The sequence below is a fragment of the Miniopterus schreibersii genome (assembly GCF_964146895.1).
Source record: "Miniopterus schreibersii genome assembly, chromosome: 12".
In the NCBI taxonomy this organism is placed as follows: Eukaryota; Metazoa; Chordata; class Mammalia; order Chiroptera; family Miniopteridae; genus Miniopterus; species Miniopterus schreibersii.
The window spans coordinates 62,016,187-62,044,005 of record NC_138112.1 but is presented as its reverse complement, the minus strand read 5'-3'; the positions used below and the strand labels follow the sequence as shown (position 1 = coordinate 62,044,005).

Here is a 27,819-nt window from a genome sequence, read left to right as displayed (position 1 = left end):
GTCAAAAGGACTCAACCCAAAGGCCTTTCACTGGGGACCTGAGCAGAGGATCTCACTGCGGCAGCTTTTCAGGAACAACTCAGCTGCACAAAGAGAGGCAAACCCAAAACCAGCCTAGATTGCTGAGGACAGGGCTTCCCTCCTCCGCTAGAAAGGCCCCAGGAGGGAAGGCCCTCCCTCCCCTCCCTCCTCTTCCCCCAGCCAGCCCCAGCCTGGCCCTACAGGGCCTCTCCCAAGGACCTGGCCTGAGGCCCTTCTCAGCATACATCAATGGACAGGCTGGTCACGCTGACCTGCTGTCTGTTGCTGTGGGACCCCACAGGGAGGGCCCGAGAGGGGCAGGGGCACTGAGGGACAGCTGCACACCTGGCCCCCAGTTCCTGAGAAAAGGGAATTAGGGAGCAGGGACAGGCGCTTTCAGGTAGGGGCTTTCAGAGCCTGGTTCCAAACCCTGTGAGTGGGACTTCCGCCAGCTCCCCACAGATGGCTGTGTACGCTGTGCTCAGAGAAACCACATCCTCCAGATGGACCTGTGGCCCTGGCTCCTGGGCTTCCGTCACCAACCTGAGGAAACCAGCCCGAGGACCTGTTCTTCCCCTCTCCCTCTTGATAAGACTCTTAGCATGTTGCTTTTGTTTACTACCCAGAGCTCTCTACAATTTACCAAGCTTTCCCGTCAGCAACTAGTCACAACAAGACGAGTGGCTAACGTTGACAAAATGCCTGTTCTGTGCAGGCCTATGCTAAGCCCTTTTCATGTGTCATCTCACTTCAGTCCTCAGAGCAGACCTATGGTCTGGGTACTGACCTTGTCCCCTCATTTTAGAGATGCAGAAAACGAGGCTCAGAGAGGTTCATTAACTTCCTCAAGGTCACACAGCCAACAAGTGGAAAAGCTGAGGTTTGGACTCAGGCCTGTCTGATTCTAAACCCCAAGCTTTTACCCATTCAGCTCTACCGGCATTTTAACCATATGGCTATACCTTGAAGTAAGTCATAGCACCTTTAAGAGGGCCAGGAGAAGCCCAGTGGCTTGCCCTTGTCACACAGCTGGGGCTGTCCACCTGCAGATCTTTTATCTTTCTGCTCCGACATCTCTGCTCCCCCCTCTACCCACAGTGAGCGGATGGCCTCTAAGGCGTGCAAAGAAGGGGATTCCTCAGAGGCATGTGCTTGGAAAGCTACCTTTCCCACATCCTGCTCACGGCCTTCCCCCACCGACCCAGACTCTATTTACACCCCGGTGTGGTTGCCACAGCAGCTGAGACTTCCCTGTTTCAGGTCCTCCTGAAATGAGAAGGTGGTAGAAACCGTGTGCTTTCCGCTGAGACTGGGTGGTTTCCATGGAAACACCACGCCATCCTCCAGCCCGGAGTGTGGCTGAGGGCCACAGCTGAGCCACGGGGACTGGTTCAGCGTGGAGCTGATGTCTTGGGATCCCAATGCCCACGAGGCTGTGTTGGGAGCCCAGGGAGGTCACCCTGGCAACCAGGCTGTCCCTGAGCAGGGAGCAGTGAGACAGTGAGACAATGCTCACCATCCTCCATCCCTACAGGCGGCCTCTGTGGTGTCTGACTGCACTCACTCACCCACCCTCCCTCTTTAAACAACACTTCCTTTCCTTGGGGTCAGCATCCCTCAACCCACCCACAAGCCTGGAAGCCCTGCACCCCCTCCCCCACTGCTACAGGCAGGCAAAGACCTAGGCTGCCCCTTTAATGCCTTCCCCATCCTTGGAGCAGCGAGTGCTGCAGGGATGGGTACGTGTCCCTGGCTCACGCACATACGAGCTCTCTCTGCTAATCTGATGCAAGGAAGGCCACCACCTTGGGCTCTGAGAAAGGAGCCAACATAAAAGAGAAAGCTGAGGGTGGAGAGGATGTCCTGCTGGCAGCCTCTGGATACGTGGACCCAGCCGAGCGTGCAGCCAGCCGGCTACTTTCAGTGGGTTACTGTCACAGGCAATCAAGGGGCCTGCCCAGGAAGAACTGCAGCAGTTACAGCCCAGGGCAAGATGAAAATGCAGGGCCCTTGTTAAAAAATGATCAGGAATTTCAAAGCAGCAGCAGCAAAGCAGCAAACCAAACACAGGACCCTCCTAAGTGTGGGACCCTGTGTGACTGCTCGGGCCACATGCCTAAAAAGCCAGCCCTGGTCCTGCCCAACACCATCCTCCTCTTATCCCAGAAGAGAAAATGGGGGCCCACAGAGTCACAACAACTTCCCAGGATCACACAGCTAGCAGGCGGCAGAGGTATGACTGTAAACCTGATATGTGCAGCTCCAGAACCCCGAGATCTTAACCACAACAAGCCACTCACTGTCTCCCCTGTCCGCTAGGATGTCACCTCCCTGCCTTTCCCCGCCAATGCTGTGCTTTATGTAGGGTGAGTTTTCACAGAAAGGTTAAATTAGAAGAGAATTTTGAGTCCGGTGTATCATCTACACGTAAGAATCCTTCTCACACCTTTCCAGGTTCTGCTTAAATGCTCCCTTTGATGGGGAACTCATTACAGGATTGAGGCACCCAGCAGGTGCTACAAGTCTTTGTTCCACTTTTCTCCATGAACCCTTTCCAGAAGGACAGCCTGGACACTTTCTTCCCTAAAGGGAAGAGAAAGGGCGCCTCTCCCTGTCCTGGCTCCAGATGCCTCCAAGCCAAGCCCATCAGGAAGTTTTCATCTTGGTGAGCAGACATCTCACAGGCTATGTTGCCCTCAGGGAACCTATTTTACTCCCTGGACCTTAGCATGTGTGCACAGTGCCTATTTGGGGCTTCTCAGGGGGGAGAGGGAAAGAGAAAGGGAGCCACAGCTCTCCCGACCACCCTCTCTGGGGAGCACGCGGCAGTGGGCTCAGACACTGTCGTCACCCCCCACCCCCATGTCCCACCCAGGCCACTCGAGCCCCCCCCCCCCAAGCTCTCTCCCCCAGGCCTTCTGCTGAGCTTCTGATATAAGCCCTCGGGGCCTTAGCAGCCTCACCTGTGCAGGTTGTTGGGCGGGTTAGAAGTGTGACTGCTTGCGTACAACCAGCCCAGTGCCCAGCAAACCATGGGAGGCAGTATCAGTTCACTTCCTTCCCCCTGCCTGCCTCTCACCCTCCACTGCCTGCAGAGAACAAGTCAGAATGCCAGACCATCAGAGCCTGGGATGGCCTGAGAGGTTACCTGAGGCTCAGAGAGGCTGGGTAACCTGTCCAAGCACACACAGCAATCAGTGGCAGAGCCTACCTACAATACGGAGCCCCTGCATCCCAGAACTGCCCTTTGCCCACTGAACGGAGGCTGGATCAACAGTCAGGCAAGGCAGCAGCCAGGGGAATGGCAGCTTTACACTTCCTGGTCCCCGAAGCCCTTGCTAACACTAATATTGATACCGACAACAGGAACGGCTGCCAGTTACTGAGCCCTTACTAAGCGTTAATGAAGTTAATGACGGTGACCATAACTACAACACTTGCAATGACACCACGAGCATCTGCTCTGGGCCAGTGCTACACTGAGCCCTCCCCACATGTCGCCACAGCGCTCCAAGGTGGCCCTTGGGACCTCTGTGCTCCGGCACGGAGATGTTCCAGTTTTACAGAGGGAGGCAGGGCATGTGTCACAACCCAAAACCCCTCCTTCACATTCCCAAGGGACACCTGAATGGGGCACACAAGGGCCATCAGTAGCCTCACTTCCATTCAAGTCCATTTTGCCACAAAATGAATTGCAGATAGTTTTTTGGGGGGAGAGTGATCAAAGTAGTTTTGGGTTTCAGAACTGCAGATGGCAGACAGTGGACCTGTGTGCTTACTGCCATGTGACCAAAGAGGCAACTGAGGCCCAGAGAGACTAAGTAACTTCTTAGGGGTCTCAGTGCAGAGGATCCAATAGGAGCAGTTTGATTCTGGAGTCAGGCCCTGGGCCACCACTCTGTATTTTATAAACAAGCTCCAGTTGGTGCTCCTGGGTGGGGGTGGGGGCCAGGAAGGTTTATTCTCGATTTGTAATCGAAGAACCCAAGGCTGGAGAGGCCATGTGCCTTGCACTGGGTCCTCTGTTGCTGCCTTGGAAACGGTGGCTGCTGAAAGTGTGGAGCAGGAAAGACAGATGGCAGCCTAGAGAGCGCTTCATGGGGAACCCACAGGCTCAGTCCCTCCCACCTGCCCAGGAACCTGGAGAGTGGGGAAGATGGGCCCACTGCCTTGAACAGGCCTCTCCTTCAGGCTCACAGTCCCCCCTCCCCAGCTGGGCCTCATCTGCAGGAGTAAACACCATCAAGGGCATGTTTAGTCTTCCACTGGGATTTACAATGTGCCAGGAAAGAAAAAATAAATCATTCATTCCAACTTAGGCGATAGGCTGGCGCCAGAACTTCCCCCAAAAAGCCAGAAAATTTCCCCTGCCTTCCAGAGAGGAGGTGGGCCAAGGGGAGGGAGTTGGGACCAGGAGAGGGAGGTGTTGAGCCTGGGGGCAGTGAGGGAGGCAAAGAAGGGGACAGTGAGTTTGAGGGACAGAGCCTAGCCTGGAGTCGGGAGAAGTGATCCTCCACACATGCCCTGCTCCGGAGCTGGGGGACACCTCCAAGGTGCAGCTCCTGGTCATGAGCCAAGCAGAGACTGTACCATCCTGTGGGGAAGCAGTGTGGTGTAGAGGGAGGCACAGGCAAGTCAAAGGAAGTGGAGGGAAATCTCTGCTCTGACACCTCTGTCTTGTGTGTGACCGTAGCCAAAAGTCACTTTGCTTTTTGGGGCCTCAGTTTCTTAAAGTGGAAAACGATTGTAAAACTGAAACGTGTGTCAAGTTACAAAGTCAGCTCCTAGCATGTGGTTGGTGTCCACAGATGGGTACCACCTTTATTACTGTGAGATGGGGAAACACACAGGGGTGAGAAAGTAGACTGCCTGACACCCTGCAGAGTCAACCAGCCTGAGTCAGAGGAACCAGTTCATTGAGGCCCAGTTCTTGCCCACCCTGATTATAATGTAAAATTGACTGAGTCCCAGAGAAGCCCCACGCACTGATCCCATAGCCCTTTCTGTGGTAAAGGAGTTTCCCTGCCCTAAGTATTTGCTTCCTGTGTGATAGCTAAGCAAGCTTCCTTTCATCTACTGAAACTGTATTTCCCCTTTTGCCTTGACTACCAGGAAGCTCAGTGTTCAAGTTAGCTCTCAGCTACATGAGAATCTCATCCTGTGGCTTCAGGAACAATGGTCTTCCTCTCCCTGTGTGCATTCTGATCTCTTTCATTTTGATTTTAGCTACCCTGTGGCTATGTTGGAAGTCAGGTCCAATTCTCCTGGGAAACAGGCTAGGTGTGGATTGTAATTAGGTAAAGCAGATTCAGGTGGGAACCACCACAGAGAAAATTTCACCAGCATGAACCCAGAAGCCAGGCTGCCATTTACTAGCTGTGTGACCTCTGGCCAAGTTGCTTAACTTCTCTGGGCCTCAGCTTCCACATCTGAAAATGAGGGTATTCATATCCACGATCTCACAGAACTGTGAGGACCAAATATTAAATGCAGTAAGTGCACGACATTCAGTTCCAGACTTGTTCTCAGTTATAAGTGTTAGTTGTTGATGGTGTAATGTTTTCTCAGCTTCCTTCTAAGAGGGATCTGAGGCAACTTGACCTTTAAGTGGTAAAATGCAGGAGCCCACCTGGCTGCAGGGTCTGCCACCTGCTGGGTGGACCAGAACTATAGTGCTAGGGAAGGCAGGCCCCCAGCTCAGTTGGGCCACGGTGAACTCCTACTGGAGCCATGGAGCCTGAGTTTTCCCTGGTCTGGCCATTGACCTGCTGGGCGCCCTCACCTGTAGGACTAGGATTCTCACACTATCTTGGGAGAGCGCGGTGGGGATTGGCAAAAGAATGAATGTAAAGTGGCCAACAGTGACTCAGCATATAGTGTGTGCTGAACCAAGGTAGGGATGGTGGAGGTTATAGTTACTATTACTGATGTTGTTATTGCTACTAATATCTCTGAGCATCTGCTTCCCTGTCTGACAACACAATACTTACCATACAGAGCTGTTGTGAGGAGAGACAATGTGTGTAAAGCTTCTAAAAGATACCATGTGCACACAGTAGGTGTCCCATAAATAACTGTGATAATCACAATTGACCAGCTCATCCAGCAGCCACTCCTGGCTCATTGTGCCTCTGTCTTTAGAGTCAGAAAGCTAGATACTTTCTCAGCCACCCTCAAAGCCAGGAGTGCCTCTGTAACCCAATCTGGGGATGTTTTTAGGGGGCTTGCTCTTCTGATAAAAGGGATGGCCATGGCTGGCATTGCCCCATGCCCCTTCTTTGGGCCACAGCAGCACAAGATGGGGCGGTGGTAGCCACCTTGGGACCATGAGGTGAGTGGCATGACGTGGAAAAGCCATCATGATGGGGATGCTGAAGAGGCAGCCAGAACCATAGTCTCTGAGCTTCCAAACTAGACTTCTGGTTATGTTCACAAGCATCCTTAGATTTGAAGCCACAGTAAATCTAATCTTCTGTTCCACAAAGCTGAGTCCCTCTGACACAGGACTAATGTTTTATTGACAATCTCTCCCCTGGGCCTCATCTGTGCTAAGAAGCCTTAACAGTAATGAGAACAATAAACATTTTTTTGAGTCCTTCCCGTGTCAACCACAATGCTAGATGTTTTACTAACATAATCTCAATGAACCTTCACAACAACCCAAAGAGTTAAATTTCATTATTGTCCCCAGTTTACAGAAGGTGAAACAGGCAGAGAGAGGCAAGCATTTTGGCACAGTGGCCACAGGGCTAGAAGGTGGCGGGGTGGAACCGGATCCGCCCAGGAGGGACTTTGCCCACAGGCACTGCTGTCCCATCTAACAGCCCACCGTTAGTCCCCAGGGGGGCTGCCCGAACCTGCTGGGCTTGTCTGGGACAACTGAGTCTTCTTGTCTACCCCCCACCCCCAAGCGATCCCCCACGTGGTGGGTCAATGCAGGCTGGGGGTCGGGAGGGAGGGGGTGCGTACCTTGTCCATGTTGAAATAGAAGAGGACACCAGAGGCCACCTGGGCGATGAGGATCAGGAGGAGGAAGACAAAGTACTGGGGACACAGAGCAGGCAGTCAGCTGAGAGCCCCCCACCAGGTCCCACTTCAGATGCTCCCCCCCAATCTGGGCCAGGGCCGGGCTCAGGGGCTGCGCGGGCAGTGGGGGGGCTACTCACCAGCCCCAGCAGGCAGCGGACCTCGTTCACAGCGCCGATGCAGCCCAGGAAGCCCATGAGCATGGTGACAGCCCCCACTCCGATGAAGACGTAGGCCCCCACGCTGAGCGAGGAGGAGGAGGTCTCTGGGGGGTGGAAAGAAGGGTGTTTGATCAGCCTGGCTGTCCACTCTCACGGAGAACAAAATCAGAGGCAGGCCTGAAGGCCCAGGGCTGCGCCCACACGCCCTCCTTGGGGTCAGGGTGCCTGGTCAGCCCCCAGCAAGGAGCCTGCTCCTCGCCCCCTTCACAAGCTGCCTGGGTGTGCCTCCCCCAGTTTACCCTAAACCTCACCCCTGCTTTACCCTTAGCTCCTCAGCGCTGACCGTGAGGGAAAAGACTACATTTTACTAATTTATCTTACTCGTGTCTGCAGCCCCACAAGAATGAGAGGTCCGGGAGGGCAGGGACTTGGGTTTGTTCCTGCTGAACCCCCGACCCCCGAGCAGTGTCTGGCACAGCACAATAATGCATAAATAGCTGCTGAATGAATGAGCCGCAGACTGGCAGGTTCTGCTGGGGCCACAGATACCACAGGCCTGACTTCCTCCTGGTCCATATATTAATAAACTCCAACTCTGACGTAGCTCAACCCAGCCATTTCAGGTGAGGAAACAGGCTCAGCGAGGTGCACCGGCCCAGGCCAGAGCTGGGATTGGCAAGCATGCAGACCTCCAATGCCATGCTCTTTCCACTAATGCCTGGGGCACATGTCCTGGCACAGGCGTGGCACTTGTTCATTCATTCAGCCAGTAAATGTTTACCAGGTGCTCACCACGTGGTAGACACTGAGCTGGCTCTTGGGGACACCAAGACAGACTGACAAGGTTCCCATACCAAGGAGCTGACATTATGTGGGGTGGGGGGTGGGGACAATGAATAAACAATATAACCTTCTGGTTGCGTAAAGGGCCATGAAGCTGGCTAATGCAGAGAACATGGAGCAGGGAGTGGGCTGTGGCATTGGGAAGGCTGGTATGAGCAGCTGACATTTGAGCTGAGATGAGAAGGGAGATGTCAGTCAAGTGAAGACCTGAGGGAAAAGCATTCCAGGAAGTGGGAACAGCAGGTGCAAAGCCGGAGGAAGAGGTCAACGATGTATTTGAAGAAAGGAAAGAAGTCAAGAAAGAATGAACCAGCATGAGTGAGAGAGGTCTGTGACAGGCAATGTGCTCTCGGCATAGAGAAGGGGCCTGATGGCAAGAGACCCTCCCCAGGGCCACGGGTAGGCAGAGCCCACCCCTGTGGGTGGGGATCCGCAGTTCTGTTGGGCACTGGACCAGCATTTCCAAGCCCAACAGATCATAGGACAGAGCTCATGTTTACCGCCAGCCTGTTGGCAGGGGGTACACTCTACCCCAAGGCTGATACACCAGGAGGGCAGGAGTGCCAGGGTGGATGTGCCCTCCACAGGCTGGGGGCGAGGAGAAGGGCGGGGGGGGGGGGCGATGGCGGAGGGCCGGGGGCAGGGCTGCACTGGGCTCACTCCCAAGACAGCCCAGCATGCCTGGGAGGCAGCCTAGGAGGGAGGTTCTCAGAGGCTGCAGAGCAGCCTGGGGCACATCAGCATCAGAGGAACTTTTTAGAGATACAGATTCCTGGGTGCAGCGCAAGACAGCCTAGAATCAGCACAGTCAGGGCTGGCACAGTGGACTGTTAGCAGGGAGAACACAGGGCTGCCCCCTGGAGGACCTGGGAGAGGTCACGGAGGGGGGCTTAGCACCCTTTAGAAGTAACTACAAAACTGGGGAGTGGGTGGGAGGGCCTGATCCAGCTCCCTTTCCTGATGGAAAACAGACTATTGTGGAGCTTAGGGAGAGTCCTGGCCCGCCTGCCCCAATTTCAGGGTGCCAGGGCAGGGCTGCCTTTGCCCAGCTTCTTACAGCAGCCCCCAGGAATCTGGGCAGAGCCCGGCTGAGGGTGGGGCTTCCTTTTTGTTCCAGGCCGTCACTGCCCTGGCTCTGGGCAATCAACATGGGCAGCAGCTGACAATTTCACTTTTCCTAAATTTCCTCAGCGACTACTCCTACAACAAAGTGACTGGCACTGCCTGGTGTGCACCAGCCCCAACAAGGCCCTTTAGTCGGATCATCTTGCTTAACTTCCACAACAGCCCCATGAGGCTGGATTCATATCCTCATTTGTCCCTTAGGGTCCAGGGGCCCAAGAGGCTAAGAGGCTGCAGAGGTGGCCAGCAGACCAGGCCCAGGGCTGAGACCCCAACTCAGGCCCTTCCCCTGAGTCCAGCTGAGCTTTGGGGTCTTGGTTTCTCAGAACATTTCATCAATACCAGTCCCTGTCCTCACCCAGGGACTCAGGCCAGCCTCCATCTGAGCAACTGATTTAGGAAGGGACCTGTGACTATTCCAGGGTGACCCATCCACTGTGCATGGCAGAAACATCTTGCTTTTACTGGGCCAAGCAGGTACTAGTAAGGGAGGGGGAAGTGGCCCAAAGTGAAAGGGACTGGGGACGAGAAAGGGTTTCTAATCCCAGCTCTGCTGCTGACAGCCTCTGGGCCCAGGCAAGCCATTCTCTGGCCTCTATTTATTTCTCTATAAAAAGGAACAAAGTCCTACTTCTTAAAGATGTTATAAGGATTAGGTGGTATATAAATGTTATTATTTAACAATTATAATTATTATTATAAATAATATAACAATTATTATAAACATTAGTACTTAACAATCACTAATGTAGGAGTTGTTCTAAACTCTTATTGACTATTAACTCATTTAATTTCTCACAATAACCTTATAAGGTACACTCTATTATTTCCATTTTATAGACAAAGAGGCACAGAGAGGTGAAGTAACTTGCTCAGGATCACAGAGCCAACAGGGAGCAGAGCCAGGATTCGAACCATGGCAGTCTGTATGGAATCCGTGCTCTTAACCTGTGCTTGCTTCTGCTCACTGTGTGAACCTGTGGTGCAGTACAGGGGTTCGGGAAGTGGGGGCTCAGGAGCCATGCCACCTGGCTCACATCCCAGCTCTCCACCTTCTGGTTGTGTGACCTCAGATAAGTTATTTCCCTTCCCTGTGCTTCAACTTCCTCCCCTATAAAATGTGGATAGTAATGCAGTGAGGATTCTATGAGGTAACAGAATAGTTGTGTCACACAGCCTGGCACATAGCAGATTGGGAGCCCTGGGTTCCCAGCTCTGACCCTTACTTGTTACGTGACTCTTGGCAAGTCTCTTTTCCCTTGCCACACCTCCATTTACCCAAGGATATAGTGACTGGGCCAACAGATCAGATCGGTGTTTCTGAACCCTGGCTGCCTGGGCAACCACCTGGGGAGCTTTGTAAAAACCACAGTGCTCCAGGCCCCACCCACACCAATAGAGTCAGATCCTTTGGGTGGGTCCTGGGCCCTGGTATTTGCAAAAACACATAGGGTGCATCCAGGGGGCCTCTAAAGTCTGGTCAGCCTGAGATTCTCAGACTTGAACAAGGAAGAAGCAGGAGAAGGCAAGAGGAGTAGCAGGCGGTCCCTGAAGCCCTGGGGCGGGGTGCAGAAGGCAGAAATGCGGTGGGTGGGCTGGGCCTCAAGACTTTGCCCTGTGGCGCAGTGCCCACTGGATGTGGACCATGTCCCAGGAAGTAGGGAGCCTGGGCCTAGTCAGGGTCAAGGAGGATGGGTCCCATGTTGGGAGGGCATGGGGAGTGTGTACACACCACTGAAAAGCCAGACTGTAGCCCCAAAATAGGGGTACAGTCCATTGCCTCCCAGTAGGAGGAGAGACAGACAGCTCCAGGCTAAATCTGAGGTGGCTGAAGGGTGGATCATCCTTGCTTCCCTCACCCTCTGAGAGGAGAAGGCCTAGCCCCCTAGGGCCACAGTGACACATGTGGCCCTCCATCCCCATCCTAGTGTGGTTCTGTTTTATTCAAATCAAGCAGCTGTCATGGGCCTGAGTCCAAACTTGCTAGCTCTGGCAGCTGCTGGGAGGGGAAGTGAGCCAAGGGCGACACACTCACTGATGGGAGTGGCATTGCTGTGCTACTTGGGGCCATGTGCTCAGCTTCCCTTCCACCATAGGGTGTCCATGAGAGATCAGTGCAGCAAGCCTGGTAGGCTTCCTGGAGGAGACTGCAAGTAGACTTGGAATGGGTCTTATCATCTTGGGTTTCTTTCCTCCTGCTTCAAAATAGTGAGAGAAGGGGCTTCCGTGCTGTGGTCCTCTCACCATGTGCAGCATTTAGGACCAAAGCTCTCAGTGTTCACTCAGAAGCTGTGTGAACCTGAGAAGGGATGGAAGCTCTTTGGACCTCGTTTCTCCATCTGTGAGGCAGGAATAGAACAGTTCCTACCTTGAAGAGCTGTTGTGGGATTAAGACAACTGATATATGCAATATTCTTAGGCCTGTGAGAATGAACAAGAGGTGTATCTGGTGCCTTCCTCCTCAGTACACTTGCCCAACCCACCTAGGCAGTGCCAGGTACACAGCAGGCACCTCATCAACCCGACAACCTGTCATTCCTGGCTCTTTCCTACATCTCTCTGAACTGGGGAGGAGAGGGACTATAGCTTACATTTTGCTGAAAAGGCCAATGGAGAATGTAAGAGGCTTTCTCAAGGTCAGGGCCAAGGGAAGGGGCCTGGTTGCGATAGCAAGCCTCTCCATCCCCCAGTGTTCTCCAGACAACAGCACTTTGTTTGGGGAGGGAGAGAAAAATCCTTCTGGAACCCCCTGTAGAGGTCAGCAGCAGGACCTGGGCGGAGACTGGCAGTCAGCTGGAAAAGTGACCAGCAGCATTGGGGCTGAAGACTTGTGGGGGCAGCCCTGCCTGCAGCCTGGCCCTCCCCTCTAAAGCGGGCTGGGGCAGGGGAAGCAGAGGGTTCCTTACGCAGGACAAAAATGAAACTGCTCCTGTCGGCCAGGATCCACACCCCGAAGCCCAGGATCACTCCGCCCAGGATCTGGAAGAAGAAGGGGGCAGTTAATGGGCAGACGGAGAGCAGGTGGGAGAGAGAGCCCCGCACAGCTGCCCTATACCCCACGCCAGGGGGATATAGGGGAGCCACCTCCCTCCTTGCCCAACCCAGGCATGTCAAAGTGGCCTCAGGCCCCGAACCCCAAGTCCCAGTGAACGCGAGCAATCCAGACAGCAGCACCATTGTGGGGAGTCCCTTCTGCCTCCACTCTCCCCACCCCATGACCATGTGTGGTCGAACTGAGCCTACTGGCCCTGAGGGGCACAGCTTCCTGCCAGGTATGCCCTCCTACTTATCTCCTAGCCCTTTCCTGTGCTCAGTGCTCATCCCCTCCGTTCCAGTCCTGCTGGGTTTTAGCTTAGAAAGCCAGTCTCAGGGGAGAGGAAAGCCACTGAGACCCTGGGGAGAGGAAGGGGGCACCCTCATCTGGGGGTTCCTCAGACTGTATACAGCCTGCTGGAAGGGGGGCTTTATAGGATCTGGCAGTTAGGTTCCCAAAGGCTGCTGAACCCCTGCCCTCCCCACTCCAAACTTCATGGCACAGCTGGGCAAGGGCCAGCGATCAGGCCCAAGGTCTGTTCCTGTCACTGCAGACCCAGGAGGCAGAGCCCCTGCCCCACCCACCTCCAGGGCAGTCACAGGGCGGGGCAGGAGGCAGAGAACTACCCTTCCAAAGAGGGAATGAGAGGCAGGGCAGAAAATTCCCTCTGGGCAAATATAATCCCAGAGTAAAATCCTGGACTGCTAGGCTAAACTCCTCTGCTCTCCAGGAGAAACCCAAGGGAAGTCCCTGGTGCAGCCCTTTCAGTTTCTCTGCATGTCCTATGACTGCATCCTAACCGGCAGGTATGGCTGGATCAGCCTCGAGGTCAGCCAGAAAGGAGGCTGGGCCAGGTGGCTGACCAGAGTGGGGGAGGCACCATGGTACCCCCTTTCTCCGAGAACCAAGACTGGGGCCCTGGGACATACCCCACATTAACCACCCCCAGCCCTACCAGAATCTCCCCCCAGGGCTCAGCCAGGAGCTGGGACCCTGACAGCTGCCTTTCTTCCCCCAGAAGCCTGGTACCAGTTGCCTCAGGGTTTTTCTGCATGTGAGAAAAGCTGATGGGGTGATTTTATGAGGAGTCTGGGGTCAGGAAGGAGTGTAGGCAAAACCTACACATGTGCATTTGTGAGCAAACATGGCAGACAGAGTGATTTTTCCAAACTACAAGTCCGATCAAATAACTGCTTCCTACTGTGCATGAAACAAAGATCAGAATCAGTCTGAGAAGCTTGCAGGACTGTGCCCTGGAGCGGCGCACTCCGCCCCACTCCCCCACTGGACTTAAGTTCCTGCTGCTGTGACTCCTCTCCCCAGCCATGCAGAACTCCAGGAAGCTTTTGCTGACTGCCCTGACAAGGTCAAGTGCCTTATTATCTGGTCTCCTAGGGGCTGCATCCTTCATTCCCAGCACCTACAACTGCGATTTCACCATCCATCTGAGTGTTTGATTGGAGCCCACCACAGCCTGGACATAAGCCCCATGAGTGCAGAAGCCAAGGCTCTTCTGCTGGTAAGTGTGTACCTTCCTCCCTCCCCCTCCAGGGTCTGAATACAAAGAGGTGTCAAATACACATATGTTGGGTGAGTGAGCAGCAAACACACACTGTCGCCTCTAACTCTCTCCTTTCCCTCTCATCCTCTGTATAAAAGCTCCCCTCCCCCAGCCGCACCCCCTACCACATCCTGAGGGGCCATTCTGAGCCCCAGCACATAAGGAGTTAATGCCTAACTCCCGCCAGCCCCCTGGAGCAGCTGGGAGGGAGCCAAGCCCCCAAGACCAGCCCCACGAGCTCTGGCCAGAGAGAAGATTTTCCAGTCTCTGGCTCTACAGGGCAGCCTAATAGAACAGGAAAGGACACCTTGGCCAAAACCACCAACCCCGCTGCTTTTCTCCACAAGTCTCTATGCCTCCCTCCCACTGCATGGGGGCAGAGGGGGTTTCTACAAGCCCTGTCACCATCTAGGACATAGCTAGACCCCTCTCTCCTGTCCCTAGAGCCCCTAGAGACAGAGCCACAGCACTCCCATCCCATGTCCCCTACTGGCCCTGGAAGCCAGGCCTCAGCCTGGGAGCCTCCTGCCTGCCAGGGAAGGCTTGGCTCTGGCTGCTTGGGCAGCTGTGCTCCAGAGACCTGGGCCAGCCAAGAGGGACCTGACTGCCAAAGTGGGGAAGCCCAGGTGCCCAGGCCCTGCCCGGGGTGGCTTCCAGGCCTGGCTGCCATCAGTGGAGAGCCAGAGCCACAGCAGGGACTCAGCATGATCCTCCAGGAGGGAGGTGGGGCCAGAGCTAGGGTGGATGAACAGCAGGGTGGATAGCACCAGGGTGGTCCATGTGCATCTGTGTGTGCATGTGTGCACATGTGTGTGCTTGCATGCACCAGGAACTCACTTGTAAGTTCACTTGTAAGTATCTGTGTGGTGGGTTAAACCTATGAGGAGGGATTTAGAATGATTCTTTATTTTCTAAACTTTCCGTTATCCTGTGTCATTTGTAATGTAAAACAATTTTTTCCCCACAAGTAATTCATGTCTATTGTAGAAAATTTGAAACATGCAGAGGCATAAAGAATAAACCCCAAATTCCCAGGAATCCCAACATTAACATTTGGAGGTATTTTTTTCTCCTCTTAAAAATATTCAGGTATGGCCCAGCCAGTATGGCTCAGTGGTTGAGCATCGAACCTATGATCGAGGAGATCTCAGTTCGATTCCTGGTCAGGGCACACGCCCCGGTTTCAGTCTCGATCCCCAGCAGGGGGCGTATAGGAGGCAGCTGATCAATGACTTTTTTTTTTTTTTTTAAATATATCTTTATTGATTTCAGAGAGAGGAAAGGAGAGGGAGAGAGAGAGACAGAAACATCAATGATGAGAGAGTCATTGATCAAGCCCACAACCTGGGCATGTGCCCTGACTGGGAATCGAACCCGGATCGCCTGGATCCTAGGTCAATGCTCAACCGCTGAGCCATGCCCGGCCAGGCATCAATGACTTTCATCCTTGATGTTTCCATCTCTCTTTCCCTTTCTCTTCCTCTCTCTGAAATCAATAAAGACTTATTTAAAAATATATATTCATGTATGTGTACAATTTTTAAAAATAAAATTGAATCATAATAAACATCCCATTGCAGAACCTGTTTCTTTTAACAGCATCGGGTAAACCAACATGGAGAGGCTATAAGCCCCAGCACCACTCTGGGGCTATGAAGGCCCCTCTAGGCCACCCTCACCCTCACCCCACCAGAGACACACTCTCACACATGCACACTCACACATTCTCTTCCTTGCACACACACCTACTCATACACTCTCACACACATGTGCACACACTCACACACACACACACATTCCATCATCCTGGCAACTCCAAGGCAGGAGGAGTCAGTGAGCACCAGGCCAGTGAGAAGAGTCAAGGCCCCCAGGAAAACCAGGTCCGGATGTGCATGGAGCTTACATCTGGGTGTCCCCCTGGCTCAGGGCACATCCTCCACAATGCAGGTGGGAGTGTGGCAGGGGCAGTTGAGACCCAGAACTGTAGCAGGCAAGTTCTCAGAGGGGCAAAGGAAGGTGGGAGGGGGCAGGGTCAGGACGGGACAAGAAAGATTCCAGAGACTCCCCACCAGCAAATCCCCAATGACAAGAGTTTAAGAGATGCCTAGAGGGCTTTCCTTCCCCCACACCGGCTCCAGCCCTGGCAGCCTGGCCTCAGTGCTCCAGGAGAGGGGAAGGCTGGGCAAGGAGTCCAGTGCTCTATGTGGAGCAGCTGGGAATGCCAGGAATCTCCTCACCACCTGACCAGGTTCCATTTGAAATGGTTTGCCCTCAGCCCCCATCAACCAACCACACCCCACAACCGTTCCCCGGCCTGGCATCTCTGGAGATCTCAGGCTGGGATGCACCAGGCACAAGAGTCTCTGTTGGAGACAGTCAAGTAGCGCTGGCCATACTTACAAAGAAGAGCAAGTTGAAGAGGAAGAGGAAGTATTTGGTGACTTTGATACAGGCTGACCCCATCCTGCTGGCCCTGGAGCTCCCTGTGGAGAAAAAAGGCAGGTAGGTCAGTGTAGGATGGGCTGGGCAGGGGAGGGGAGGAGAGAGAACCAATGCTGATGGGCACCCACCATCTGCTGGCCCCAAATCCTCACAACAAGCCCATGAAGTAGGTACTAATATGAGGTCCCACTTTACAGCACCTTGAGGCCCAGAGAGGTTAGATGACTGGCCCAAAGCCACACAGATGGAAAGTGTGGTCTTATGGGTAGTCTCGGGTTCTTGCTGCTTGGCAGTCAGGGTCTGGGTGAGCCACTCTACTGGGGCCAGGCCTGGAGGGAAATTATACAGGAGAACTTCAGGGTCCAAGACTTGCCCAGACAGGCTCATGGAAGTCAGGAGACCAGGAAGTTAGTGAGTGACTGCTGGAGACCCAGAGGTAAGACCTGTGACTTGTTCCACACATTTTCAGATCCCCTCTGGGGCTAGGGGGCTGGGGTGATGGGGGCTGCTGTGAGGAGGAAGAGAGTTTTCTGGCTTCTCAGAAAATGAACTTAGTGCTCCCTCCACCTTCTCATTACAAAGGAAACAAATATGCATTGTGAAACATCCAACAAAAACAGAAAAACACAAATTCAACAGAAATGTTTATCTCGCCCCAGAGATAAAAACTGTTATCATTTTAGCAGCTATACCTCCAGCTCAGGGGTGTATGACAAGTGGTTTTACACAGAATGGTGCTCATGCTATACAGAGTGAATTCCTGACTGCTTTTTTCATTCTACAATATACCATCTCTTTATGTGGATAAAATGTTCCTCTACAGCATAATTTTACACGTTGCATAGGTATTCATCAATACTTATTAACATTTTGGGGGGGGTCATAGACTCTCCCAGAAAACTCATGTTTCTGAACAACACAAACCACACTTGAGAATGCCGTCACCCTTTACACAGAAGGACCCCAGGCCAGGGCAGGACTGGGGAGGAACAGGGAATCTGGGAGCTGGCTGCCCTTTGCGCCCTCACCAAGGCCAGACAACCCAGGAGTGGCAACAGTCAGCTCTCAGGCCCTGAGGGGAAAGGGAACCAGCGCCAGGCAGCTAGGTCCAGGACAGCTGGCCAGGGACAGCTGCGAGGGTAGAGCCAGGCTGGGGGCGGGGAAAGCAGGCACCAGATGCAGTCATGTTCCCACTGCCCTATGAAGGGTGGGGGGAAAACACAGAACAGAGAGAATGGGGGCCCTGAGGACCCAGGTGTGGGGTTCACCCCCTCCTATCCCTTGCAGGGTAAAGGGCAGTGCTCAGTCATGGGAATCTCCCCTGTCCCTCACCCTTCTTTGGACATAATAACAATCTTCTATTATCCTTGCCAAGTGGAGGCTCAGCTTCAACTTTATACACTTCCATTGACAGGGGAAGGGGAGGGAGTGCTCAGAGCCTCCCAAGGGGTCCAGTTCAGTTTTCTAACATCCCTGTCATATATGTTTTTATTGATTTTAGAGAGAGAAGAAGGGAGAGGGAGAGAAAGATAGAAACATCAATGAGAGAGAAACATCAATAGGCTGCCTCCTGCACACCCCCTACAGGGGATCGACCCCGCAACCCTGACCAGAATCAAACCTGTGACCTCCTGGTATACATGGGTCAATGCTCAACCACTGAGCCACACCGGCTAGGCCTAACATTCCTGTCTTTAGCTGCCTTTCTGTGGGTCAGATTTGGGCACATGAAGCAAAGCCACCCAAAGAAGAAAAAAGGCTGCCTGGTTGGTAGTGAGCACCCCATCACAAGTGTCATGGAAGCAAAGTCTGAATAAAGATTTATAGGGGGATTCAAGTGCTACCTGGGAAAATTAGACTAACTGGCTCTTCCAAGCCACCAGAGTCCCAGGTCTGGGTCCGAGAAATGCAAAGAGAGCGGTAACTCAGGAACCATGAAAGTCCAGACTCAGCAACTCTGCCTGGGACCTCCCCCCACCCCCTGATCCAGAGGGGAGAAAACAGGCACTGCCACCCCCATGTCAGGAGATCCAGAGATCTGAGAGTAAGGCCTGCAGGGGGCTGGACCACATACAGGAGAGCTACTGTTTTCCTCTGTCCCCTCCCAGCACAGCGCCTGACACACCACAGGCACTTCATAAACTCGCAGGGAACAAACAGCCAGAGAGGAAAGATCCTCCCAGAGAGGGAGGCATGCTTTTCTCTCGTCCCAAGATCCTGCCTGCCTGCCTGTGTTTCCTCCCAGTAAATGACACGTGTTGCCCACCCCAAGAGCTGACACAGTCGGCATTTCACCAGAACTTTCCAGTAACCGCGTCCCAGCGCTGAGGGGCCCAGAGGCCCGAGCGGCGGTGCCAGTTGGTTCTTGTGAAACTGGAGAAGTGTGGAAACAGCCCGTTCGTTGGCAACTGCAGCGGCCTCAACAGCCTGGGAAGGGAGTTTGTACACTTTCCGGCTCCCAGATCCTCCCCTATGGCCAGGTGTCCAGGGCAGCCTCGCAGGGTCGGGGTGTCCAGGATGGGGCGGCCTTTAGACAGTGAATACCAGGCCTGCCGAGTAAGGAGGGGAGCTGCCTGGGAACAGCCATGGGCCTTGGTCATCCCTTTTAACCCTCACAACCCGCCCGGAAGGTGGGGAGGCTATTCCTATGGGAGGGGGGCGGTGCTCAGGCAGGTGCAGTAACTTGCCCAAGTCCCACAGCTCCTTAAGCAGCCCAAGATCTTTCCCCGTGAAATGCCGTCTGCGGGGAGTGGCTGTGACTGTATCTGGGGACGGCTGGGATTCTGTTGACCAAGCAGGTGGTGAAGACCAAGGTGACTGCTCAAAGGACCTCTGGTTTGGCGGGCAAAGAGGCAGGACTGCTGGGCTGGCATCCCCGATACTCCAGCCCCTGGGCCCTTCACTGGTCTCTTAGTCACTCGCACAAATTGTACCAGGCGCTGGACAAAGCCTTTCAACATTCTATGAGCAAACTAAGGCGAAGAGGGGTAAGGGCGCTTGTCTGGGCACCAGCGTGTGGACGGCCAAGGACAGAAACCAGGCCGCTGAGCCCTTGGGCTGCCCCCTCCTCTCCAGGGGGCAGCTGGATGGGCTCAGATGCTGGAGCAGGAGCCCAGCAGCCCCACGACTGGCAGGCAGCTTGGCCAGTGAGGGGCCAGCCCCAAGACTACCTGGGAATCACCTGAGGGAGGAAAAGGTGCTGAGAACCAGAGCCTGGGGTGGTGGCTCCTGGGCTTGTGGGCTAAGATCCAGAACACAGTCTTCCTGCCCTGGGAGCACAGACATTCCCCTTGGCAGCCACGGGGAGCGGGGGATGAATGCATTCTCCACACCTACACAAGATGGGCGGTTCCATGAAGGGCAGGGGGTCGGCCGAAGATGGGGTGTGGCATCAACTTTAGGGAGCCATCACCACCACCAGGCCCCAAGGAGACCCCAAAGCTGGAGTCAGAGGGCTTGGGTTCCATTCTAGTTGTGCCTGCCCGTGCTGAGGGGTCTGAGCCTCAGCCCCCTTATCTGCAAGACAGGCCTAAGGACTCAGGTAGGACAGGGCGTGGCCATCTAGGCAGCTAGTCCTGTGGATCAAATCCAACCCACCACCTGTTTTTTATATGGCTTACCAGCTGAGAACAGATTTTACATTTTTAAATAGTTGGAAAAAAATAAAAGAAGAGTGTTTGTAACACTTGAAATTGAAATGTCAATGTCCATACATAAAGCTGCGTTGGCACACAGCCACACGCCCTGGAGTATGTCTTGCCCGTGACTGCTATGGCACAGCAGGCAGCTGCGCACACCACTGGCCCACAGAGCCTAAAACATTTACCGCCTGGCCCCTCGTGGAAAAAGTTTGCCGGCCCCGGTGTAGAGGAACAAATGGTGGTGGCACACGGTCCCCAGACAAGGGTCCAAATCCTGGCTCTGCCAATGCATGGCCACAGGGAAGGGACTTCTGGGGCCTCATGCTCCTCACCTGTAGAGCGGGGCTCCCAACTGAACCCCCTGTTATAAAGACCACGGGGCCAGCACCTGGCAGTCAGGACTCCATGAGCAGGGCTGGGCTAAACATCTTTATAAGGACTTCTGGAAGAACTGGGGGTGAGCGTGTCATTAACGGACGAAATGAAACAGAGAACGCCTCCCAGTGCTATGCTCCCTTGTATATGCTTTCTGTAAACACTGGAGGGTCTGCCTGTGCTTCCCTGGAAGGATGTCATGACAGCCACAGAACAAGCACATTTTATTTGGAAAATTCCAGAACAGTCACTGACAGCTGTGTGAGCAGTAGGAGAAAGAAGGTACCGATTTTATGCTATACTTTATAGCAGGCAAATTGACCATTTCTAAGCACCTATAATTTAAATTGACCAAATATATAATTTTATGCCAAATCAGTTTGTACAGTGAAATTATTACACTAATATATTATTAACTCCTACTCATCCTTCAGCACTCACCTCAGACATCCACCTCCTCCAGGAAACCTCCCACTCCAGCCAGCCCTGTCACCACTGCCACAGCCACCTGCTCCCCGGGGGCCAGCACACGTGTTGGCTAGGGGCACTTCCTCTCAGCTTCCTTCCAATAGCACTGGATTCTGAAGTCATTCCCAGAACAGGCTCTGGCATCAGACTGCCTAAGTTTGAATGTGATTCTATCACCTCCTAGCTGTGTGACTTTGGACAAAGAAATTAACCTCTCTGAGCCTCTCCTTACTCATCTGTGAAAAGAGGAAAATGAAATCTATTGGACAGATTTGCCCAAAGATTAAATCAGATGATGTAGGTAAAGTGTCTGGCATGAGGTAGGCTTTCAATGAATGGGGGTTACTATTCTAACTCATAATGCTATACAGTAATTTTCTGCTCACTTTTCTATCTCCCCTATGGGTTGTGGTACCTTGAGGGGAAAGACTATGTATTATTTATGAGAACAAAGTAGGCTCCCAGAAAATGTTGCCAACTGGAGCATGGGTGGAGAGAGGGCTGGAAGGATGGAGGAAGGGATGGGTGGATGGAGGGAGGGAGGGAGAGGTGAAGGGGAGGGGGAAAACTTCCACACAGAATACCAGGACTTTCAAGTACTCAGCCACCTGAAGGGGGCCCTGAGATCCACTGCCCCTGGGTCAACTGAGACTGTTTTCAGACCTCTTTGGTCCTCACTCAAGGGATGAGGTGGAGTTCGTGTAGGGTGAGCACCCAGAGCCAGCTCTGAATGTCACCCACGGCCAAGGCTCCCTCACCTTTCCCAGAGCCCCTGACACAGGGAAGGAGCTGGTGTCTCCCAGAGAACCCCTTCTGTGTTGGCCCCTGTGAGTTTGCTCCTGTAGAGTAGGAGGTTTGGTCTGTCCCTCAGCTGAGGATGGGGGAGGAGCTTTCCAGCCTGACCCTAGAGCCTGGATGTCCCGACCAAGCCTTGGGGAGACTGACTGGGGACTGCAGCACGGTACCTCAAGGCCCAGAGTTAGGAGGTGAAGGCTGAGGCCTGCTCTAATGGGTCACTCAGTAGGAAATCTAGCACAGGTGACTGTCCCCACCCTCCCACCCTTCCCTGCCCACCCCCACCTCCTCACCTGTCAAATGACAGGACCAGAGCAGCGTTTCCAGAGGGGTTCCTTAGAATCCAAGTCTTAGAAGACCTGCTGTTAAGAACAAAAAATTTTGCTGTTACCAAGTGTGTGAAGCAACATTTCTCCTCTCCGAGAGTCACCGTACATTAGGCTGTTAAGGACTCAGCACAGTGGATAAACACCACTGACTTAAAATGATTGTACACTTAATAGCCCTTAATACCACGTGGAACAGATCTTAGGAAACGCTCTTGAGGTCCTTTGGGGGCCGTTGCTCCAGGATTCTAAGTACTGCAGGATTCAGAGGAGGGGACGAGATGGCCTTTTGATGCACCAGCTGGCTTGGACTAGAGCACCTAAGAGCGCCAGTCAGGTCTCCCTCTGCCTCCTCCCCCTCCTCCCATAGCCCAATCCAGAGCCTGTCCTGGCCCCACGCCTCACCTCCCACCAGTACATTTCCGTGGCTGGTCACAGGTCCCACTCCTGCCCTCCCCAGTCTGTTATCCACACCTCAGGAAGGGCTTTGAAAAATGCAAACCAGATCTTGGCGCTCCCCAATCCCGCAACCCTGCAATGGTGATGGAGCCGAGATGTTTCCTATAACATTCATGCTCTTAGGTGGCTGTCAGAGCCCTGCCTGGTGCACCCTGCCCCTCCTCTGTCCTCAGCACCTCCCCCTTCCCATATACACATTCATTCTTTAGGCCACAAAGGCCATTCTTTCCTGTTGTTCCAGTAGAGCAGGTCCTTGCACACCAAGACCTTTGACCTGCTGCTTCTTCCAAGATCACTCCTCCCCCAAAGCCCCAGGCTGGCTCCTTCCCTCCTTGCAGGCTGAGCTCCCTCCTCCCAGAAGCCTTCCCTGAAAGCCTGGTCTACTCAGCAGGCCTCCCTCCAGCTGCACATTAGAATCAAAATATGCCAATGCCCAGTCCCCATCAATGACCCACGAAGTCATCAGAATCTTGGGGAGGCTCCCCAGTGACCCTAAGGAGCAGCAGCTTTACACCTGGGCCTGTCGATGTCCTGCTCACTGCATTTATCCTATTGGCTCACTACTGCGTCCACAGTCCCCATGAGAGTATGGCTCCCTGAGGGGGAGCCTGAGTCTGTCTTATTCGCCAATGTCCCAGAGCAGTGCCCAGTACACAGCAAGTACTTGGTAAGTATCTGCAGGAAGCAGGAAAGGAAAGGGGACGGGGACAGTCTGGAGAGGTAAGGAAAGGTTTCTTAGAAAAGACAAGACAAACCAACTTTGATCCTGCAACTGGAAGTTTCTGGTCCTTAGAAATGACATTGCTGGTTTGGGGGGACGGGGTTGCTTCCCCCTAAGAGTGGATTTTAATCTCCTTTGGGTCAGAAAAGCCAATGGAAGCTGTGAACTCTCTCCCAAGAAAGATGCACACAGCTGGGCAGGCACATTCTGTCATCTGGTCGGGGGGAGGGGGGTCACTAGGCGCGGAAAGCCAGGGGATTCTTACTTCCCCACCTCCCATTGGTTTGGAGTAGTGGTCCCCGATCATGGATGCACACTGGAATTACCCAGAGGGCTCTAAAACTTGCCGGTGCCTGGGCCCCCTCTCAGAGATGCTGATTTAATTGGTCCGGGGAACAGCTGGGGCATCAGGATTTTTTAAAGCTCTCCTGAGGACTCTAATGTGTGAGACCCACTGCTGAAGGCCCCATCCCCAGCATGGCCTGTTCCCTCTGCTGGGAGTGGGATGCAGGCCGGCCTGGGTCCCTTGTGCAGCAGGGTCCTGCAAGGGAGAATTCCCATGAAGCTCCTGGTGCCTCTGCTCCATCCTTGACTTCCTGGAGGCACATCCCTTCCCACCGAGTCATGAACCCCAGAGCAATGTCTGCTCTGCAGGTGAAGACCTTTGAGATCAGTGCATTTTTGAGAGGGGCCAGAGGGAGCAAGAGCCTGCAGGTCACATAGTAAAATCAGGGTTGAGCACGCAGTGGAGGACTTGGAGACTCTGGGTTCAGAGCTCCTCCCTCTCCACCTGCTCCCTGTACCAGCTCACAGAGTCACATAATGACCCTTGCTTCCCTCCCCTGGATCTGCCACATATCTGCCACATAACCTCAGGAGACACTACAGAGCTTCCTCCTTATCAGTGAATGGGAATACCAAACCTGCCCATGCCACACTGGTGTGAAGGTGACTTGCAATCATGCTAGCACCCAGGAGGGCTTAGTCTGGGCTGGCACCCTAGCCCACTCCTCCTCTCCCTGCCTCGAATGCCAAATCTGCCACATCTTACCAGCTATGTGGCCTTGGGCAACCACTTCACCACTGTGCCTCAGCTTTCCCACTTATAAAATGGGCTTAATAATGGGTCATGGTGAGACTTACATGAGTTCGTTCTGTCAAGTGCCTGACACCCAGTAAATTTCAAATAAATGCTACCAGTTATGATGATGATGATTACTATCCCAAAGTTGTTAGTTTCCACCAACAGTCTGAAGCCCTCTGAGGGCCTTGATCCAGGCTCCAGAATATGCCCAGCCTGGAGGGCTCCATGCCAGAGGGTGACCACCACTGCTCTGGGGCAAAGGGTTGGCAGTTCAGTTGAACAGGGCCAGGCTGAGCCGCCTAAGGAAGGAGGGCCTCTGCCCTCGGCAGGGGAGGGGCCTCTGTCTCTGAACCTCTGGGCTGTGCCTAGGGGCCTGTCTGAGGCCTGGAGGCCCAGCCAGTCTGGTGAGTTGGACAACTGATCCCATGGGAGCTCAGTCTGTGTCCTTGGGCAGAAAGTGGAGAGAGAGAGCCCAGCCTGGCCGCTCTGCTCTGGAAGCTCACCTGTCCACGGGCACGCCACCCAGCTCTCCATGCTCTGGACTTTGTCCTGATTGCCCATGAAAAGAGGCTGGTCACAGGTGGCTGTATTTGTTTTGCATGTGACAGGTGATGTGTTTCCTTGAAAACACGGCTCACCCCAGGGCTGGCTTTTTCAGCTCTTCACTATCTTGGTTTTCAGTCTCTGGTTTTACTTTTTCTGTTATTTTTGTTAAAACAAAAAAGAAAAACAAAAGTAAAAAGCTGCTACTCTGGGTAACAGGAAACTCGTGAGGCCACAGGCACGATTAAGATCTCAAGTTTCCTCCAAGACCTGGGTTTGAATCCCAGCTCTGCTTCCTACTCGCTGTGCTGTGACCTTGAGCAAGGGAGCTATTAAACCTCTCTGAGCTCAGTATCTCATCTCTAACACAGTGGGGACTGAGATAAGGTGCATAGAGAGCTTTGGGGAAACTGTCAGTTGCTCAATACAAGTAAGCAAATCCCATACCACCGCCGTCGTTGTGGTTTGGAAGAAACATGTCCAGATCAGACCCTCCCAGGAATCATGGGATTTCAGAGCCCCAACGCCTCCTTTCTGTCTTAAGGATGCTGAACCCAAGGCTCCATGAGGAATGGCTCCTGCCTCACGATTTCACCAGTAGGGATAACAGGTTCCAATTCTCTTGAGGACTTAACAGGCTGAGCTGGGACTGACCCCTGGCATTTGGGGGAAGGAGGCCAAGGGTACCAGAGGAACGCAGGCAGCAGCCACCCCTGGCTAGACTGGCAGAGGAGGGACAGCACTTTATAGTTTGTATCATGCCATTCCCACTGTCCCTCATTTTATCTCTCTAATACCCCACCCTTGAGATATTATTATCCCCATTTAACAGAGGAAAACACTGAGACTCAGAGGTTCAGTGGCTTGCCTAAGGCCACACAAGTAAGTGGCTACGCCTTGATTAAAGTTCAGGTCTGATTTCAGACCAGAGCTCCCTCCTCCTCACCTGCTGCCTAAGGGAATGGGGGAGATGGTGGAGCCTTCCCCTCCCCCTTCCATACCCCTGTTTGCCTGCCTGACCTCCCACCCTCCCCCAGCTCTGAGGCCTATTGCCTTCCTGTCAGGAAGGAAAAGATCAGTCCCACCAAATCTGGCCAGGTTGTTTGTTCCTCCAGTGTGCCTGATGGGGCTCACAGATGTGGCCCTTCCCGGGAGGCTTTCCTCTGAAACCCAAGCAATGAGACTGAAGGGGGCCACTCTGATGGAGGACGCAGCATGGGGAAGAGCAGATACCTGGAGCCTTCCAGCCTCCCCAAGCAGACAGACTCAAGTTGAGGCAGAGTCTTTGGCCTCTCATAGTCTCTGACCTCTCCTCCACAGCTCCCTTTCTTGACTGTTTTTGGCCTTCTTAGCAGGCTGCTTGGTTGGGCCCTATGCAGACCCTGCTCCCTCCCAAAGCTGGGTTCTAAGGCTCACACTCAGATTCACAGTGGTAGAAAGGCCTTTGACATCACCTCCATCAGTCCCCATTCCTCAGATGAAGAGCCTATGCCCGGAGAGGACCACGAATCCCCACCCTTATGGAAAAGTGTGTTCAGTGTGTATGGTGGGGGTGGGAAGGGGATTGGTTAGAGCCATCAGTGTTTCCCAGCCTGTTTCACATCATGATATACATAGAGGAGTATACATATTTATTCAGCACACTGGGGTGGAGACAGAACTGTGCCTGGTCTTAGATGACCGGCCCAGGGCTGTCCCCAAGGGCTAAGGAGATATCTCAACACATCTGCAACCCATTTGGACATATCAGTTGGGAAGCTCTAACTTAGAGGGAAGTTTAGGAAGATGAGAGGCTGTCCAGGAGTCTCAGATTCCAGGGGACCTAACAAGAGGACCTAGATTCCCAGGTGGGCTCTCAAGAGTCAGCCACCTTCCAAGGACCCCTCCACAACCCCACGCAGGGAGGTAGCACAATGAACCAGGTCAGAGTATGGACTTGGAACTGAGAGAGACCTAATCCCAATACATCTGGTAGAGCTGTGTGACCTTTGACAAGTTGTCTACCCACTCTGAGCCTCATCTGTAAAATGGGGCTATCCAGGCGTGTCCAGGAAGACAGCAGAATCAGCTTGCCAACCCCAAGAATGTGAGCATGACAGAGACAGAAGGCTGGGAAGAGGTAATGTTAGACAGAGTCCCCTCCTCATATGTCAGGAGGAGAGTATGCATAAAGGCTAGACTGTCCCTTAAGATGTAGGATACACTCAGGCTCCTATAAACTGTCCCATAAAGGTTACCATCACTCAAGAACTTGAAAGTTGAACAGAGGGAGGACTGGTGAATGAAAGGAACATATATGAAAGCACCTCCATGGGAGCGTGTTCCACTCATCTTGTCTCATTTAGCCCCACATCCCCCTGGCAGGTAGAGAGCAAGGCTCCATCCCTGTTTATAAGTGGGATCTCTGGGGCACAGGAAGGCAGTGGCATGTGTCCTAGGCACATGGAGAACAGCGGCACAGCTGAGCTTTGCTCTCCAGACCCTCTGATTTTGGAGCTCAAGGTCCTCCCTACTTTGTAATACTGCTTCCTACCACAGATGGCCTCAGCTCAGAGTTTCGGTCCTGAGCCACTGCCACTTCAGTTCATCGAATCCCCACTCCTGGTGGGCCTGGAGCTGGACACAGGAAACGGATGAACGCCACCCATCTCTGCCCCAGGGGGTACCCAGTCTGGAGGAGCACAGACATGAAAACGAGCAATTATACACCAACATAAGCATGAAGCAGCACGGCGATTCCACCCAGCCTCCAGCTCGGCCTTTAAGAGACAAGATAAAGCTCTTAAGAACGTAGTCTCCAATATTCAACAACAAAGGCATTCAACAACACTTGCAGTTACGTGCCGGAGATTGTGCTAAGCGCTTCATGTGGCTCAGTTTCTCCTTGTAATGATCCTATAAGGTACACATTGCTTTTAATCCCATTTTACAGTTGAAGACACTGAAACTCAGGTTTAAGGCCCTAAGGCCCAAGGTTACAGCTGATGGAGCTGAGAGTTGAACCCCAACAGCCCCTGTGCTTGACTGTCATGCTATGCTGCCTGCAGAAACAGTTCTAAATGATAGGGAACTAAAATAACCTAACCAAGGCCCAGCCTGCGTTAGGTTTCACAGTCCAGCCTCCAGACCCACCAACTGAAGACATCCTGTGGCTGCACTATGCACCCGAGGCCAGCTTGCACGCCCATCTGAGAGCC

At 53.4% G+C, this 27,819-nt stretch overlaps 1 protein-coding gene across 3 annotated transcripts in view; it reads right to left on the bottom strand.

Moving 5' to 3' along the window:
• CD82 (CD82 molecule) overlaps positions 1-27,819 on the bottom strand; it is a 47,533-nt gene that overhangs the window by 5,601 nt on the left and 14,113 nt on the right. The window contains exons 1-6 of one of the 3 annotated variants that reach the window (XM_081152925.1): positions 24,583-24,778; positions 21,783-21,851; positions 16,169-16,251; positions 12,080-12,152; positions 7,188-7,312; positions 6,991-7,065 (exon numbers count right to left, since the gene is read on the bottom strand). In XM_081152925.1, the coding sequence (XP_081009051.1) occupies positions 6,991-7,065; positions 7,188-7,312; positions 12,080-12,152; positions 16,169-16,231 (336 nt within the window). In that variant the 5' untranslated portion in view covers positions 16,232-16,251; positions 21,783-21,851; positions 24,583-24,778. Of the gene's footprint in view, positions 1-6,990; positions 7,066-7,187; positions 7,313-12,079; positions 12,153-16,168; positions 16,252-21,782; positions 21,852-24,582; positions 24,779-27,819 lie in introns of those variants that run through there. The other 2 variants (XM_081152923.1, XM_081152924.1) reach the window with 2 other exon arrangements.